The 18,548-nt window shown below is 37.3% G+C and overlaps 1 protein-coding gene across 3 annotated transcripts in view; it reads left to right on the forward strand.

Moving 5' to 3' along the window:
• LOC129279305 (golgin-45-like) overlaps positions 1–18,002 on the forward strand; it is a 38,047-nt gene extending 20,045 nt beyond the window's left edge. For 2 of the 3 annotated variants that reach the window (XM_064111120.1, XM_064111119.1), the window contains exons 2-7: positions 11,230–11,554; positions 12,497–12,657; positions 13,089–13,288; positions 13,765–13,893; positions 14,584–14,809; positions 15,695–18,002. In XM_064111120.1, coding sequence (XP_063967190.1) covers positions 11,263–11,554; positions 12,497–12,657; positions 13,089–13,288; positions 13,765–13,893; positions 14,584–14,809; positions 15,695–15,868 — 1,182 coding nt within the window. In that variant the 5' untranslated portion in view covers positions 11,230–11,262 and the 3' untranslated portion in view covers positions 15,869–18,002. Of the gene's footprint in view, positions 1–7,349; positions 7,550–11,229; positions 11,555–12,496; positions 12,658–13,088; positions 13,289–13,764; positions 13,894–14,583; positions 14,810–15,694 lie in introns of those variants that run through there. The other variant, XM_064111121.1, reaches the window with a different exon arrangement.
• Positions 18,003–18,548: the final 546 nt, after the last annotated feature.

An 18,548-nucleotide genomic window follows, 5' to 3' on the forward strand; every position in this document is an offset into this window, starting at 1 on the left:
TTTTTATCACAAATTTTGTCTATGAGTACGCCTCACATACCTCTAGTCCCATCCCCTACCTTTTGCTGTTTGGCAAATGGTCGGGGATGACGAGTGATATGTATTAGTATGTGTATTAGTCTATGTATTGATCTATGTTCATGTATATTGATATATGTTCATGTCTGTGTATGTGCTGTGTGTATGCGAGGAGCGCTCCTGATTGGAGGAGCCTTTATATGCTCCTACGCCTGCTACGTGTGTGCGTTGCACAGCACGTACACAATTTGGTGCCTGGTCAGTGTAAGAGAGATTGGATCCAGACACCACAGAGAGAAGACCCAGAGACGCCATCGAGTGTGGACATGCATCCCAGCTGTTCCCCACCAGGCGCCATGGTCTACAAGTAACTTAGAAGCGACATAGAATTAGTATACCTGTTTATCTACCGTGTGGCATCGTTTGTACAAGTGTCAGGTGAGTATTAGTTGTTGTCACTGTCTCGTACCGTCGGTAACCCATTCGTGAGTTTCGTGAGTCCTAACCATTGTCAGTAGTGTCCTGTCAATAAGTTTAACCACTCGCCATCGTTTATCGCATCGTGTCTGTGCCATCATTAACACACCCTAACACCACAACTTCCATTTTTACAACATTGGCGATTGCGAGTTTTCGGATCGTCCTGTGCGCCTGTCATTTTCATTTTCATCATTTCATGTCCCTTCATACTTTATATTTGCTCTTAAAAGTCATTTGTGAGTGATTTAGAAGTGTGTATCGAACGGAGAGTGAGTGAGAAGTTTTCCGCTCTCTACCGAGAATTGTAAATTTGCGTGCCGTGATTGCGTGGATTCGCATGCATCTCGCACACATCTTGTTTTAGTTTTATCATTTTTCCGTACATGATATCATTTCTTGTTTGATACAAGTGGATTTTTAAATATATTTGCCATATCTAGGGAATTATTTCATGTCCACTACGTTGCATTTTCATTGCAACGCACGTGGTATTCTCTGTGCACACGCCCTACATTGTTTAGTTGCACTTGCATTTCTTATCGCATTCTTCGCGAGTCTCTTCTATTGTTTGGCTCGCGATCAAGAATTTCGTTCCTTGCATATTTTTGCGTTGCTTACCATCTCGTTGCTTTTGTTGGTAAATTCTTTGAAGTCTGCATCTAGGCGAGGATATTTTTAGTCCGCCATTGTCTTTATAAGCTTTCTTTCAAATTCGGAACATTCACACCACACCACTTCCTAAAAAAAAAAAAGTCGGGTGTGAGTATTTGGTGGATTTATTGGATTGGAAAAGTTAATTTGAACTTGAAATTTTCTCTCGATCCTCAGTAATTATTCCGGATGGTATAAGTTTCCTAGAATTTCATACTCTTGCATATCGAGCAGTGCACAAATATTTTGAGGGCGTAGAGTTGCTGTTCATACATTTCTATACATTTTCCAATATATTTTCTATCGACTTCTGGCAAGTGTTTTTTACAGCCAGTTCTGTACACATTGAGTGGCAGAAAGAGTGTTAGAAGTTCTAATACTCCTGGTTGCCGAGTTTAGTAATGATCTGAATTTACTTCAAACTATTACCCAACTCGAAATTACACTTGTGTCGGTGGTACGTTAGAGGTGGGTTTTTCTGAATTTCAGATCTTACCTGTTACTAGAAAAATAGGTGGGTTTTCTGAGCTTCGGATCTTACCTGTAACTTGAAAAATATATACTCTTGATTGTCTTAATTAATACACATCTTGTGAATTTTCTTTAAAGCATTTCATTCACCACATCTGATATTGTGATTGTTTCTTCACTTTCTTGTAATGATAAATTGTGATTGTCATTGTCTAAAATTCAATAAAAGTTATTCCTTGTGCTTAATTATTCACCCACTCGGTAGAATTGTGTTTGAATAGACTTCTATAAATAATTCCAGTGTCAGACCCGTTGGGACTGGAAAAAATAGACGTCTGAATTTGTGTGAATATAGACTTCTATAAATAATTCCAGTGTCAGACCCGTTGGGACTGGGAAAGAGAAGTCTGAATAATTTTATCTTCCCTATCAAATAATTTGTAGTTTGGGCTGGTTGGGTGTAGGCTCCATAATTTTTTAAAATTGTGTAGTTTTGCAGAGAAACCGGTAGGCTATTTATTTCTTGATAACTTAGATAAATTATTCTCTATGTTCTTCATGTTTATACATGTTTATATGTCGATTTGATTCGAAATTAATTGAATCATCACTATTGGTAACTCTTTGTGCTGATTTTTATTGATTTAGAAATCGAGAAGTAATAGATTGTTTTTGACTAACAATAGGCAATCTACCCTCGATCGCCTCGCTCGGCGAATAATATTGAGTCATCACTGTCGATCACGTGACTTCTATATTTTTCCACTTGATCGAGAGATTCTCGTTGTAAACACAACACACAGTCACAGTCGATCAGAGTTAGAATTTGCAAAATTCTGATTTTATACGATTATCGTGATTGACTGTTGATTTATTCTAACGATTAGTTCTAAGTAGGAACTCGTAGAAGTTGATTTTGTAATTTGATCGTTCTTTATTAATTTTAGGTCTAACGTCGCGCGGTTTCCAACCAACACCAGCGCAGCGCACCTCTCCGTCTGGCCCGTAGCTCCAGGCAGGGGTAACGTTCACGAGCCGGCTATCGTCTCCGTGAAGGCAGATTCTGAACGAGTTTTCTTTTCATCAGTTTTTACTGACAATTTGCTGAATTTAGCTGCCAATTGTCTCTTGACTCAATATTTACGCGAACAGAGATAAGTTCCTTGTTCCCATATTGCCATATTCTCGTTTGTACTTTTTTTTTAGCTTCGTCCGGTGACGGTGTCGATCAAGTACTAACTTTTAAGTAGATCTCCACCAGCCAACGGCAATAGCGTGTGCCTATCTCACGTGTAGGTGTTGTGCTGTAGGCAGCACTATCACTACTTTGTCTTTGCATTGTTTGAGATCAATTTGACTCTTACTGGGAATTAAAATAATTTATTTGAATTCCTTTAACCTCTTGAATTTGAGCTTATCAGCTGAGTTAGAGCTGTGAATTGGTTTTTTACCTAAAATATATTTCAGATCTTTGTGACACTTCTGATTTTTGTTACGAAAACTAGCTCAAATTCAATCATAAAAATAATATGGATCAGAGGGATTCCATAGTGAGAATTTAATTGATCCCGAATAGATCTATAGTATCTTCATATAGTTTAGGGATTTTTCCTTTGCAGATAATCTTGTTAATCTCTCGGGTGTTTGTAATTTCCTGACCGTGTATACCTGGTGCCAACAAGTGCAATTGTTTGCTTTGCCTTTTGACTCGGTGTACAACTGGTTTGAACAAGGACTTGGAATTTAATTTCAGGCCCTTAGTTCTTTGTAGGAAATTTTTCATGGAAGTTATTCTGGATTGTCTTTCTGTCTGTTTGAAAATCAGGTTTTCTTAGTTGATAATTTTTAACAAGCATTGTTAGATCAGGAATTTTTCTTTGGAATAATTCTTGCTTGTAAATTTAATTAGATCTGAATTAAATTTTATTAAGGCTCTTGAAAATACTTTAATCAAATCAACTCTTGATTCTGATTTTAAGTGAAAAGTACAGATACTATTGATCTTTGATATCAGAATAATTGATATCAACATTTGAAGAAAAAAATTTTTTTCATATGGTTGCTCTGTTAATGTACTTTGGAGCACTGTTCTTGCATTGACAAATTGCAAATTTTTATTCAGACTCGTGAATTCAAACCGCCAGTTGCGCAAGTTGATTTCTAAATAGTCATTTTTAGGCTCATTGCCATTCACTTTCATTTTTTTATTGGTAACTTATCCCCATTCTAAAAAAAGAAAGAAAATCGGATGTGGGATAAATGTGTGTTTGACATTTATTTATTACATTCATCAGGAATAAACGATTATTGTTGAATGCTACTCCTGTAATCGTTGAGGCTTCGATAAGTTGAATCCTTGTTAGCTTATGTTAATAGTCGTAGATTAAGTAAAACTTACTGACACTTCTGCGATTACTCAGAGTAGTACAAGTTTTGATATATTCTATTCTACAAGTGTAGTTTCTGAAACTTGAAGCTGTACTGTAATTTGTAAATATACTTTCACTGAATACATCCATTGCTACAGGAGTGGAGTGTGTACATTTATAAATTATTAATATTCAGACGCTTGTTCTTGGCAGTACAAGTATTGCAATACTTCAATCTTTTCTTGGCAGTAAGTGTATTCAGTGACACAAGATTAAAGAAGTATAAACAAACCTAGTTAAGTTCTTTCACTGATCTGCAAGCTACATATATTCTGCTATAACTTACACTGTAGATCATTGAATTTGAATTTATGACAGTATTTACAATATGTTTAAGAATATACTTTTGAATCACCAAGGTGATCATCAATAATACTTTCCTGAATTTATTTTGGATTTCATAATGATGCAAAGTGACATCGCCAGAGTAAAACAAAGATTAGTTGAAGACATTATAGACAGTCGTAATATTAGTAAAGGATACTTATATGAGCATTCACTGGCAAATAATCTGTACAAGCTTGGTTATCCAAGAAATTTTGTAGATGAATTTGTTTATGAGAGGTTTGATTGTTCAAGGATACATTATTTATCTGATCTCGATTTAACAGATCTTGTTTATGAATGTGCTGATAAATGCCAAAATAAATATGCTGAACCCAATACTGGTAGACAGCCTCAGGCTGATAATAAACAATCATCTTATACTCAGTGTGAATCCAGATCAAACAGTAGGGTTCAGATTACAAATGAGTATGATTCTTATCCACAATCTTCCTGTCATACTTCAAATGATCATTCCAAAGATGATGCTTATATAGCAATGATGATGCACTGTATGGCTGTTCAAATGAAATCATTGTCAGAAGAACTGAAATCATCTCGGCATTCATCTGCTCTAGATTCAAGGCTTCCGTCCTTAGATCGAGGTTGCGATGCCCTGAGATCTTATTCTCTTGGGTGTACTCCTGGTGCGCGAGTGTCCTCGTTGCCCAAGTCCGTGACCTTCGATGGTAGAGGATGTTGGCACACTTTTATACGTAATTTCCAGCTATATTCGGAAGATCGCGGTTGGGGTCAAGCCCAACAGCTCAATGAACTTTGCTTTTGTCTTGAGGGAAGCGCAATCAAATATTTTGCATCAATAATTGTTTCTTCCAAGCTAAACATTCCCTATACAGATGTTGTCAAGAAGCTTGAGCAAAGATTTGCTTCCAAAGAATTTCCTGTCGCACAATTGCAATTTGATTCTGCGCAGCAGGCAACAACCGAAACAAAGGGGGAATGGGCCGATCGGGTCCTATCCTACGCTTCACGCGTCTTTGACGGATTGCCTGAGGAGATTGTTGAGAGGCAAATAGTGCAAAAGTTTTGTCAGGGTTCATTAGATCAAGAAGCGGGAAAATATGCTATCCAATCACGTCCTCGGAATCTTGATGCCATTTACTATGTTCGATGGTTTCAGCATCGGCTAAAGTATGCAAGACAAAGGTCTTACGATACTGTCGAGGAGGATCTCAGAAATAACCGTATGGGCATTTCCGGGCATGCCTCTAATGCTCAGCAGTCCTCCCGTCAGGACAGTCTGGAGGACCGAGTGCCCAATCTGGAGAAGAAGGTTGATATTCAATCTGCTCCAGGGGCACAGATGAAGTCCTTCCAGTCCTCAGTCCAGGGATCGGTAACTGCTGTCCCAGAGCTTAATAGGCATACACATTCTCCTTCGACAGAAGACACTGAATCCAAGTTGTCTTGTCGTGATGTTTGTTTTGTATGCAACAAATCTGGACACTTTAAGAGGAACTGTCCAGAATGTTTAGCAGTAAAACATGTAGATATCCTAAGTGTGGATGAAGTAACTGTAAATACCACATGTGTAGATGATGTAACTGTAGATACTACATGTGTAAGTGATGTTACAGTAAATACCATATGTTTAGATAATGTAACTCTTGTAACTGTGTCAGAGGACAGTCGAGCCTCTACTGAGGATATCAAGCATGGGCAGAGTCTTGTGCAAATGCTTTGGGGAAGTACCCCTCCTAAGCTGTCCATCCTTGAATTCCTCAGTTCTCTTCTCTGGTGGAACCAGAGATATGTCTGTAGTTTAAGTAATGACCCATTTCTTATACCTTGTCCGTGGCTCCTTCCTCCCTGGCCACCACCCCAAGAATGGAGTAGTATCTCCTTGATCAGTTGCTGAAAGTCCTGCAATTGAAATTTCTGTTTTACATTGTATTTCCTTTAATAGTCACTGAAGGTGAAGGCACACCTCTTATTTTTCAATAGTTTTTACCTCTTCAGGTGACATATGAATTAATAGGTGCAAACACTGTTTAAGCAATAGATAGCTCTTTTATACTACATAAGATATATAGATATTTCAACCATAGATCCTTTACCTTGTTTGCAAAGGCTTTATAAACAACTCTGGAAATATTGTCATACAGGATGTTGAAATAGTAGTAGTTTTTTCTCAAGGGAAAATACTATGTATGTATGTCAAGTCCAGGTTGCTATATACATTTGCACCAGATCTGGTTGAATTATCCTTACATTACATATGTTTTTTAAGAGCTCAAAAATATTACCAATCATATATCATATTTGTAAAGGTCACATTGTACAGGCCTATATTAATTGGTAATAGAGCTCCAGCCAAATAGGCTTTATTTATTTAATTGTCATTCCTTTAATAACAATATACAACTTAATATAAAACACTGATATTTTTTGTATCAGTACATAGATAAGACTGGGCCAGACTGGCCGGATTACTTACCATATTTACTTGTTCTTGTTTCTCCAAGTGTATTTTTGCTGGTCTCAAGTGATAAGGGATTTAATTTTGCGGGACCAGCAACCTTTTTAAATGAACAAGTTGTTAAAAACCATTATATGTCCTCAGATCACATTTTCTATGTATTTGAGATTTTGAGGTATTTTATTGAGGTTATGTATTTAATCAGTTTTAATCATATAGGCATATATTACATTCCTCTGTCAGAGTTCTTCGTATATCTGTTTTATCTATTGAGATTGCACAATATAGCCAATTCATGGATTTGTCAATATATGTCGCAATCTGATGGAACCGGGAGGAATGTAGTAAATTTGCCATGTACCTGTAGTACCCTATATGTATTAGTATGTGTATTAGTCTATGTATTGATCTATGTTCATGTATATTGATATATGTTCATGTCTGTGTATGTGCTGTGTGTATGCGAGGAGCGCTCCTGATTGGAGGAGCCTTTATATGCTCCTACGCCTGCTACGTGTGTGCGTTGCACAGCACGTACACAAGTTGGTGCCTGATCAGTATGAGAGGAGAGATTGGATCCAGACACCACAGAGAGAAGACCCAGAGACGCCATCGAGTGTGGACATGCATCCCAGCTGTTCCCCACCAGGCGCCATGGTCTACAAGTAACTTAGAAGCGACATAGAATTAGTATACCTGTTTATCTACCGTGTGGCATCGTTTGTACAAGTGTCAGGTGAGTATTAGTTGTTGTCACTGTCTCGTACCGTCGGTAACCCATTCGTTTATTAGTGAGTCCTAACCATTGTCAGTAGTGTCCTGTCAATAAGTTTAACCACTCGCCATCGTATGTATGTGTGTGCCATCGCTAACACACCCACACAACTCCTTTGATTTTACAACACAACATTATAGTGCACGGCGAATCCAAGCAAAGCGATGCATGACTGAGGATTCGCATGACGATGTCAAGAACGAAGCCAAAATCTAGCCGTTCCTGATCGCGATATTTAGAAAAGGGGTGGGTATAATGTCTAATGACCTCGAAATATGACTGAGAGACTTGCTAGGACATTTGTGAACAGTTACTGGTGGTGAGGTATGCTGGTAATCGACCGGTGCGAAACTGCATTAGCGCCGGCATAAGGTGCCGAGTGGTCTAAGGTGCCTGGCTATACATGGAAAGTCCGGAGTTTGATCCTCAGCAGCAGCTATGTTTTATCAGTCACCTTTATCCTGCTTTCAAAATGGAAATGTTGTTATAAAACTTATGTGCATTATCCTGATTATTGGTAACTAAATTAGGTGTGCACTTGTCAACTTGTTAAAAAAAAAAAAAGACTTTGTCTCTGAGCAAATTTCCCGGCAATAGTCATTGTTTGCATGGGCGGAAATCCCAGGGGGGACAGGGGGGACGTGTCCCTCCTACCAAAAATAGTAGGGGGGACACAATATCAAATGTCCCCCCTACTATTTTTGGTCTTTTATGATGGAGAAAAATGCATCATTCACATTCGAAATAATACATGTATTTTGGACTAAATGACTTTACATTTTGGGTGAAAACCTTTGTTTATTTTGCTTGTCAAATTTTCAAGAGTGAATAAAATAAGATGAGGTGAAAACTTGGAAAGAATCTTTCATGTCACTATATAAAATTTTCGCTCGCGCTTCACGCTCGCAGTGCCTGTTAGGTGATTTTTCAATATGGAGCTTAAATATCATGTTTGGAAGATTTTGTGTGATTTACAAACGGATTTTTAAAAAAGTGATCTATAAAAGTTACAGCTTTATGGTCTGAATATTGGCATTTTCTACTCGCACTGAGCGCTCGCAAAATTCGATTTATTCAGTACCTATTATTTTTGTGTATTCCATTTAGATTGAAAATATCCCTTTTCAAGTCTGATTGTCAAAACGTAGCAGATAGTGCTACTTGTATTTTGATTGGCGATTTATGTATGTCTCAATATTGATTTTCATGACAGTTTATCAAAGATTTTGGCTCGCGATTTGCGCTCGCATTGATGGTTAAAAATATTTTAACTGATGCATTCTATTCCTAATTACAAAAGTGCTTGAAATGTCCAGTTTTCAGGCCATAATATCATCAGATTTCTCGCCCGCAAAATGCGTTAATAAATAAGATATAAATTTAATTATTAAATTGTCCCTTTTGTTTCATCTCGCGCTTAGTAAGAGGAATAGGAAGATAGTCATCATTTTCATATGACTTGTCCTATAAGGATGTCCCGGTCCTATGTCAAAACTCAAATAATAATGAAATATTAAGTGTGATCCATATCCACCTCACAATTTTCCTACAAAGTGCATGAAATATATAGCTGAAATTGACTCTTTTTTTTTTCAGATCTGAATATCAAAAAGTTTAAGCTCGCGCTTCGCGCTCGCTGATAGATGTGTAAAATGCCGAGATTCTAGGTCTAAATCTGAAAAACGCTTATGTTTATTTAGATATTCAATTTGTTCTCTATTTAAATCATTATCCAGTTTCAGATTACAATATCAAAAATTTTGTGCTCGCATTATTAATGTAGAAAGATCCCATATTACTCATCCTTTTCATGATTTACAAAACATGTCCAACATGTGTCCCGTTTTTAGGTCTAAATCTCGAATTTTTCTGCTCACGCTTCGCTTACATCAATTGTTTAGTTATATAGCTACCCTGTTCACGATTACAAAAATTGATTAAAATTTTCGATTCTTTTAAAAAAATGTCAAAAATTTTTAGCTCGCGATTCGCGCTGGCATTGATTGTTGAAATATGTAACGTCTTCATGGCTAAGTGCAAGCAGTCCTTAACAAGTACCTTTTCGATCAATTCAAATTAAACGTATATGAACATTTTCTGGCTGCATTTTGCACTCGCTTTATTTATGTAAGGACCGGGTGTAAGAAAGACCCCCAATTACTCATCCTTTTCATGATTTACAAAATATGAATAGAGTGTCTCGTTCTTAGGTCTAAATCTCAAAACTTTCCGCTCGCGCTTCGCGTTCGCATCAATTGTTTAGTTATATACCTATTATATGTTTAAGTTACAAAAAGTGCTTAGAATTTCCAGTCTTTAGGTAAAAAATTCAAAAACTGATTTCAGCTCGCGCTTTGCGCTCGCATTATTTGATTGTTGAAATATGTAACGTCTTCATGGCTAATTGCAAGCAGTCTTTAACAGGTACCTTTTCCATCAGTTAACCTCTGCTCGCACTTCGCAGTCGTGGTAAATATTTAGTTGTATATACATCTTTTTCAGGATAACAAACATTGCCGAAAATGTTCAAATTTTAGGAAAAAAATACATAAATTTTCCCCAAAAAAATTGCTCGCGCTTCGCGCTCGCATTATATAAATAAGGACAATGATATCATATATTTATGTTGATTTATAAGAATAAAGCTAACAAGTGACCATGAGGACTACTCCTTCAATGAAACAGACAAAAATTACCTTTGAGCGGCCGATCGGGGATTAACATATGGCTGAAAATGTTTTAGCCCCCCCCCCCCAATGCTAGCTGGATCAGCCCGTTGTCCCCCCTACCTTTCGGGACAGATTTCCGCCCATGATTGTTTGTGAATGTCAAGGTACGTGACGCATATCCGATATGCGTCACGTAGCTTGGCAAAGTCCTAAGAACAAAAAGAAACAAGAAGATGGCGATGTAAACATCGCGGCAGGTTTTCCCCGTCTTTTCATATTTTTCTCGTTTTTTTAATGAATTCTTGTCTTGAAATCAATGTCATATAAATGTCGGAATGAAGTTGTATCCCATTTACATGATTAAGGGCTAGATCTTTTATTTTTAGTAGGGAAGTAGAAATCTTGGGGGTGAAAATTTCAGTTTTCTTTGTGGTACACGCACATGAATGGGATGCAATCCCTGGCTCTCTTGGAGCTTCCTGGTTAGGAATATGCTCTGCTCAGACTTCGTCTGGCTCCGCGGCACCCCCTCCGTCTGGACTGACGACGGACATTGGGCTCGTAAGTCGTAATGGTGGAGCAAATACCTGCCGCTTAATTACAACGTCGATAGAGAAAGGGTGTGATTTTGCATCCTCTTCGATTACTCCTTAATTTTGCGGGGGAAAGGAAGAAATGATAAAGATAAATTTGTATCAAATACTATCAGCATACCACCCTTTCCGAGAAAAAAGCCGGAAAATAACAAATTTTGATGACAAACAGATCGCGATACGCAAGAATCTTCTTCCATCACCGTCAGCGCAGCTACAGCTGAGTGTGCGGACATGCCTGCGGATGCCTGGCACATCCATACGCCTGCAGATTAAATGCAAATTGCGTTGAGACATGATAAGACATTAATATCATATTATGTTCTTGAATGCTTTACATAATTTATTATTAATTTTGTATAATTTGTTTTTTTAATAGATTTGAGGTTAATGCAGAGGAAAAGCAATCACGATGGCATCAAGAGTCAAACAACACCTCTTCACAGTGCAGCCTCAGTACATACAACGTGATGACAATCGATTCACATCATCCAGTCCAAGGCCTGAGGCAGAGGGAAAGGAGATGGATCTAGGAGCCGAGACAGCAGAGGGCACTAGACTGGAAGGATACAGACGACCTGGAGCTAAGCCTGCTTTCTTTGATGGCAAGAACAGAAATTCTACTGATCTGGCCTTTCGTCAGCGACAGAATCAGAAGGATGTCCAGTTTGAATCAAGTCCAAGGAAGGAAAATAAATCCCCAGGTAAGGCCCCCACCATGTTTTCCATATTAAAGAAAGGGGGAAACTCAGACTAGTTCAGTATTGATTTTTTATTTTTTTGAGGTAACATGATCTCGATATGGACACTGCATATCATAGAACCATACGCATGCGCATTACTTGAAATAGAGATTGTGGGTCTGTCAGATATCATGTTCACTGCAGTGCAATGCTATTTATCAGTTTTGATTCTATTTTGTATTTAAAAATGTAGGAGAAATTATGAATATTGGAGTTAGTTGGCACTTTTTTCCCTTTTTGTCAAATTTTGGAATAAAAACAGAGTTGGAAGTTTTCAGTAGGGTCTGTTGGTTTATGATATTACAGGTCATTTATTTATTTTTACAAAAAATGCAATTTTAATAGAAGAAGTTTATTATTAAGTCAATACTATTTTCAATATTTTTGTGATGGTTTATATCACATGCCCGAATGAAACGAATTAGGTATCAACATAATGAAGGCACATTCCCAAGGGGTGTACTATACCCCCCATGGATTACAATTAGAATCTCAGGAATCTGGACTGTTAGCCTGTGAATGTGAGCAGTACAATCTAAGAAGCCGGTTTCACAACTTCATTCTTTAGGAAAGGGGAGTACAACATTCTTTCCTTAGTTATTGTACAATCTCTCTTATCTATACTCTTTCTATAGTGAATGTCCCATCAGGAGAAGGTCTCCTTCAGGAGCTGTACACAGAGCAACAAGAACAGCTGAAGAAAGCAAAATCAGAGAAGGTTCTTTTCCTAGTTATTGTACCATCTCTCTTATCTATACTCTTTCTATAGTGAATGTCCCATCAGGAGAAGGTCTCCTTCAGGAGCTGTACACAGAGCAACAAGAACAGCTGAAGAAAGCAAAATCAGAGAAGGTTCTTTTCCTAGTTATTGTACCATCTCTCTTATCTATACTCTTTCTATAGTGAATGTCCCATCTGGAGAAGGTCTCCTTCAGGAACTGTACGCAGAGCAACGAGAACAGCTGAAGAAAGCTGAATCAGAGAAGGCAGAGACACTAAAGGAGAGGGATGCGTTTGAAATGAAATGTATGGAACTTGAGACTGAACTCACTGCGCAGATTCAGGTAGAAACTTGACTAAGATGGCATGTGAAGTCATATTTGATCAAAGACTGATTTCACAATTCTTTTATGCTTAACTTATTCCTTAGATTGTATACCTTTCTTGAAAATAGATGGTGTTATTTCATGAATTAATGAGTATAGGTTCAGCCTGTTGAGGTCATGCTAGCAAATGGAATCGTACAGATGTGATTGAGTTCCAGTAACATCTAAATGTATTTTTCTGCTAAATTAAAGTGTCACCAAATTGATGCCGATAGCCGATAAATCTATGTGAGATTAACATCAATTTTGGTGCCGATTTATTGGTCCTTTTTTTTGCATGTGATTTTTTTTTTGTTAATAGGACCCTGTCATAAGTGGGCTCCCCCTTTCTTTGGTAAATCCTGAAACAGCTCCTTATCATTTTTAACTATAAACATTTTAATATTCAGGTAAACAAGGAGCTAAAGAAGCTCCTGGTAGCCTCCATGGGAGCCGACCTTCACAGCCAGCTGGAGACCCTGGCTAGAGACCGCGCCCAGCTAGCCCAGGAGATAGAAAATACCATGGCAACCCTTCTAAAAGAACGAGAAACCCTAGAGAGGGTTAATATCCAGTGTGATGTCTGGAGGAGTAAATTTCTAGGAAGCAGGTATGTTGGATTTACTTCTGTCTTTTTTGCTATGTAAGAACATATTTTCTATTATACAGTGAGTCTTGAAATTTTTACAAAACTGAGAATTATTCATGTTTTATCATAACTTGTCATATATTTCATTACCAAATTTCATCCATGTTAATATCAGCAATTTTTGCTATGTCATTATCCTTAGAGTTTTCAAAAGTAAATGATACTCAAGCGAAAAAGCATCAAGATATTGGAAAAATATCAATTCATAGTTTTTCAAAGTGTGTGCATTTTTATGCACATCATAGACATTAAAAAGGCTACTTTTGTCTGATTCTTCTTTTTGCAATGATTCCTAAAATTGTTTATATTTGAAAAAACAGGCATTTACAAGATTATATGATGTTGCTTTAAGATTTCATTTTGAGTTGGTCATGTCCAGAACACTTCTTGATATGTCAAAACAAGATAAGAATCTTTTAATGATTGTTTTGTTTTAGATTACAAGTTGATGAGTTGATCACTTCTAGAACACATCTCGATATGTTACAGCAAGAGTCCTTTAATGCAATCCAAAGACTTCTGGATGAGAGAGCAGAGATCAGACGGCATATGATGAAAACGAACCGGTAGGTGACATAATGTCCTTTTAAATTTATCTGTATCACATTTTTGACAAGAGGAATGATTCAATGCTATTCAATTCAAAATGAACGCTATTCAAATTCAAAATGTTTGATATGGAACTAGCAAATGATAAAAGTAGATGGCTCACTTTAATTGGCATTTCCTGTATTTCCTCAATGTAATGGAGGTTGGGCGTGGATCCGAAGCCTGGTTGCCCTATTGTCCAATTTTAATTCATAAATTATAATAATAATCATAATATACCAGTTTTGTATATAATGCACTCCTCCTTTGAGTAATAATAATAGCCAATTTTTATATAGCGCTTTTCCCAGAATGGCTCAAAGCGCGCTTCAGCGTATTATTATCCCAGTCATTGGATTAATTTAAATCCTGCACGAAAAGTGCACAATTTCCACTCCCTGGGGAGCATTCCATGCATTCATGGCAGCCTCATTATGGCGCTGGCAAATTCAAACATACAATGTCTTTCGCATCCTACCGGGTACCCATTTAGCACCTGGGTCGAGAGTGGCAAAGTGTGGATTAACGCCTTGCCAAAGGACGCTAGACCGCGGTGGAATTCGAACACACGACCCTCTGGTTACAAGGCGAGAGTCAGAACCACTACACCTCGGCTCAATGTCATGACCCTTGATAGCAAGAAATCTTGTATTCTCTTTTCATCTCAGGTTATTACAATATCTGTCAAGTGCCTTACAACGGAATCAAAGTATCGACAAAGACTCTTGTAAAACTTTGAGTAATGTCATGACCCTTGCCTTAGTCAATGAACAGCTCTCATCAACAATCTCTAACGTACTTCTTGGCGATGTCAAAGGTCACCACCAGGGGTCAGGAGGTCTCAAGGGATTTGAGTTTGTGGATTGGACAGAGGCTGAGCTGTTAGCCAAGGATGTAAGTGTGTTTAACTTAATGTTTACAGATTTGTTGAACTGGAGGTTTGTTATTCTAGATGTTTGAATACTCTGAAGGTACAATATGACAAAGATTCATAAAGGATGTTTTTATAGCGCACATATTCACCTTGTTAAGGTGATCAAGGAGCTCCCTTTTTCACCTATATTAGTCTAAAGATTTGTTTATCAAAACATTTGTTATTCAGAAAATGAAATGGGTTTGATAAACAGGTTGGTCAATCCAAAAATGAGATAAGTGGGCAGGTCGTGCTCTAGTGGTTCTGACTCTTGCCTTCAAACAGAGGGTTGTGGGTTTGAATCCTAGCCATGGCTTGTTTTCCTTCAGCAAGAAATTTATCTACACTGTGCTGCACTCAACCCAGGTGAGGTTAATGGGTACCGGCAGGAAGTCTCAAAAAGCTGTGCGCACCAGAATCGGTAGACTAGCTTAACCAGGGTAATATAGGAGCGCCTTGAGCACCTAGCAAGGTGGATATGTGCGCTATACAAATCCTATTGTATTATTATCATAAGAATTATTATTCTAAATTTCACTCGGCCAAAAATGAAGTAAGGTTCAAATAATTCATAAGTTATTTTTGTACTAAAACATCTTCAAACTTTTTCGGACTATCAGGCCTTAGGGAATAACAAGTTCACTTCAATTTTTTTTTCTTTGGACTTAAACAAAATGTATTTTCATTTGGAACTAACAAAATTTTGGAGCAATAAACCCCATTCTCTTTCTAGATCAACAAACCTGTGGAACAATATATTATAGTAAAAAAAGTCAGTTACGTTGTGCTGATTCTGATCAGTCTCAATTGACAAATTGATCGTAGGATTTTAATACCTTCTCTTCTGTTCATTGATTTGAATACAGATTGTCCTAAACAAGCAGCCCAGCATCAAACTAGAACAGATATCCCAGCAGGCCATTCTTGAAGGTCCGGTGCCAAAGGTCAACATGACACATCGTTACCATCCACATACCCGCTATGAGAACATAACTATCAACTGCTGTGAACGATGTAAGGGCGATATCAAAGTTGTATGACACTGATGATGGTGGTCAATAGTTATATGTAATGACCTACAGCTAGTGCTCAACATTACTGGGCGAACATTACTATCAACTGCTGTGAACGATGTAAGGGCGATATCAAAGTGGTATGACACTGATGATGGCGGTCAATAGTTCTTTGTAATGACCTACAGCTAGTGCTCAACATTCCTGTGGGAACATTACTATCAACTGCTGTGTACGAAGTAAGGGCAATATCAAAGTTGTATGACACTGATGATGGTGGTCGATAGTTATTTGTAATGACCTACAGCTGGTGCTCAATATCACTGGGAGAACATTACTATCAACTGTTACGAGTGACATAAGGGCGACATCAAAGTGGTATGAGACAGATAAATGTGGTAGTTATACTGATGTGTGGCTAGTACCCAACACCAGTACATGAACATTACTGTCAAGTGCTACATGTGACTAAGGGTGACATCAAAGTGGTATGACACTGATATTTGCTGTAGATAGTTCTGCATAATTACCAAAGGCTATTGCTGTGAGAACTTTACTATGAATGGTTATGAGCATGGTGTAGTAATGATTGGTAGTTCAGGTGGAAACCTAACTTCACGAATGAATTGTCATGGAAGTTGGTATATATAAATCATCCTCTACAGATTTCTCTCTCTCTCTTTGTTTCCCTGTGTTTCTCCCCATATTTAATCACAATTGTACTTCTAGGTTCACAATGTAATATTATTCTTGATTAAATGGACAGGAACATCCATATTTTTATTGTTCGAAATTGACACAAGAAATGAAATACTCAGAAAATTTGTTTTGCCCAATTGATCGTGGGCCTGGCAACGCAGCGCCAAACAGGGTAGTAGAACTCCCATCTTTTAATATCTTTTGGTCTGATGTGGCCAGGGTTTGAATTCCCGACCTCCCAGTTGTGAGACAGACGCTCTACCAACTGAGCCAACTCACCAGTCAACATGTTGTATAATCTTTGAAACTACATGGGCGAAGTTTATAATATCTTGTTTAATGAAGACACAACCCGTACAAGCGATGGTTATTAATTCTTTTCTGCCATCTTCGCTTAACTAAGAGGCTTTATCTATAGGTAGCATTAAAGATGAAACTTTTTTTTCAGGATCAATGACATTTGTTATTAAGATTTAAGATGAAGGCTTTTTTTTTCAATATCCGCATTGAATGCAATACAGATGGTTAAGTTAAATCCTATTGAAGAAGGAAACACTATGAAATATGTGATGAATTTTGACATATGCACTTATGAGTAAATGTGAGTCTAACTGTATGGTATGATAATCCATCCTGGGTTAAACTTTAGTACAAATAAGATTATTAGTTATTACTTCTAAGTCAACCCTTCATCCTCCTTCAATATATATGACATTAGACAATGTGCCAATAATTCATAAAAATCCATAGTGTTCTCTGATTATTCATTCTCTGATGTGAACGAATATTCATTTGATGTCACCAAATCTTGTGTGGGAACTGCAAGCATTTCCTTATCCAAGGTTTATCAGTTTTACCAGACAGTATCATAGGGTAGGATGGAATGATAGTGTGATGTGGGGTTAAGAAAACCACATGAAAAAAGGATCTTGCATTAATTTCGGGTAAGTTAATCATTGCTATGAGAATGCCCCTCAATCTGTTTAAGTTCTGTAGAATATCTTCATAAAATTTGCATGAATGTCTGAAATTTATTTTGATAACATCACACTAATCTGAATTATACATACTTGAAACTCCAGGAGCTGAAAAATGTGAGAGAATTTTATATCATAATAAAATTTCAAATTTATGGTTCTTTGAATTTTTTTTAAATATCAATTTCAAATTTATGGTTCTTGGGAATGAATTGGGCTTATGTAAGATTTATATTATATGTGCCTGTGACTTTGCTATTATTGCTATCATCTAATATTTTGTAAATACAAATTGATCCAAGCCATTACTAGAGCATCTAAGAGTATTGCAGGATTCTTTGTGCAATAAAGAGAATGACATGTCTCTTCATACTTTTTTTACTCGTATTTTTTCACCAAAAATATTTATATGTTCATTGCCTCATTCTTTTGTACACGACCAATCGAGGCTGACCTAAACTGAAAATGATTAAATAAAAATTATTGTAGATGAAATGCTATGCTGTGATTATAGTATTTTTCTTTGTTTTTCTACATCTAGTACTCAATGCAAGATGTTCTTAACAGGGTCATACAGGCATATTTCCTCTTGTATATGCCTTCCTTTCAGTTTTGCAAGGCCTTGTCTTTGGTATGAAAAAATTGACTCAGGGGGCCACAAAATGATCTTCATCTTCATTTTCCTTGTTACAAAGCTGGCAAGTGGCTATATTGGACTTTTTAATAGTGAGAAGTCTTGCTTGAACATGGTATGTTTAGCGCGGAATCTGAGACCAGAATCCCGTAACACAAAGGTTAGCAATTAATCATACTCTTGGTTTTCACAATTGATTATACATTGTATTCTATGGAATCAATCGTAGAAAAATGTTCTATGATCATTGCTAAGCTTTGTGTTACTGGACCCTGATCAATACAGCCTGATGTAGGAAGTTTGAGCTGCTATTGCATGAGTAAAGGTAACTTGGGATGTTGATGCTTCTCCAGAATGAGAGTGTGGATTTTGAGTGAATTTCTGAAAGGAACTGGTC

The sequence above is a fragment of the Lytechinus pictus genome, chromosome 16 (assembly GCF_037042905.1).
Source record: "Lytechinus pictus isolate F3 Inbred chromosome 16, Lp3.0, whole genome shotgun sequence".
Taxonomy (NCBI): Eukaryota; Metazoa; Echinodermata; class Echinoidea; order Temnopleuroida; family Toxopneustidae; genus Lytechinus; species Lytechinus pictus.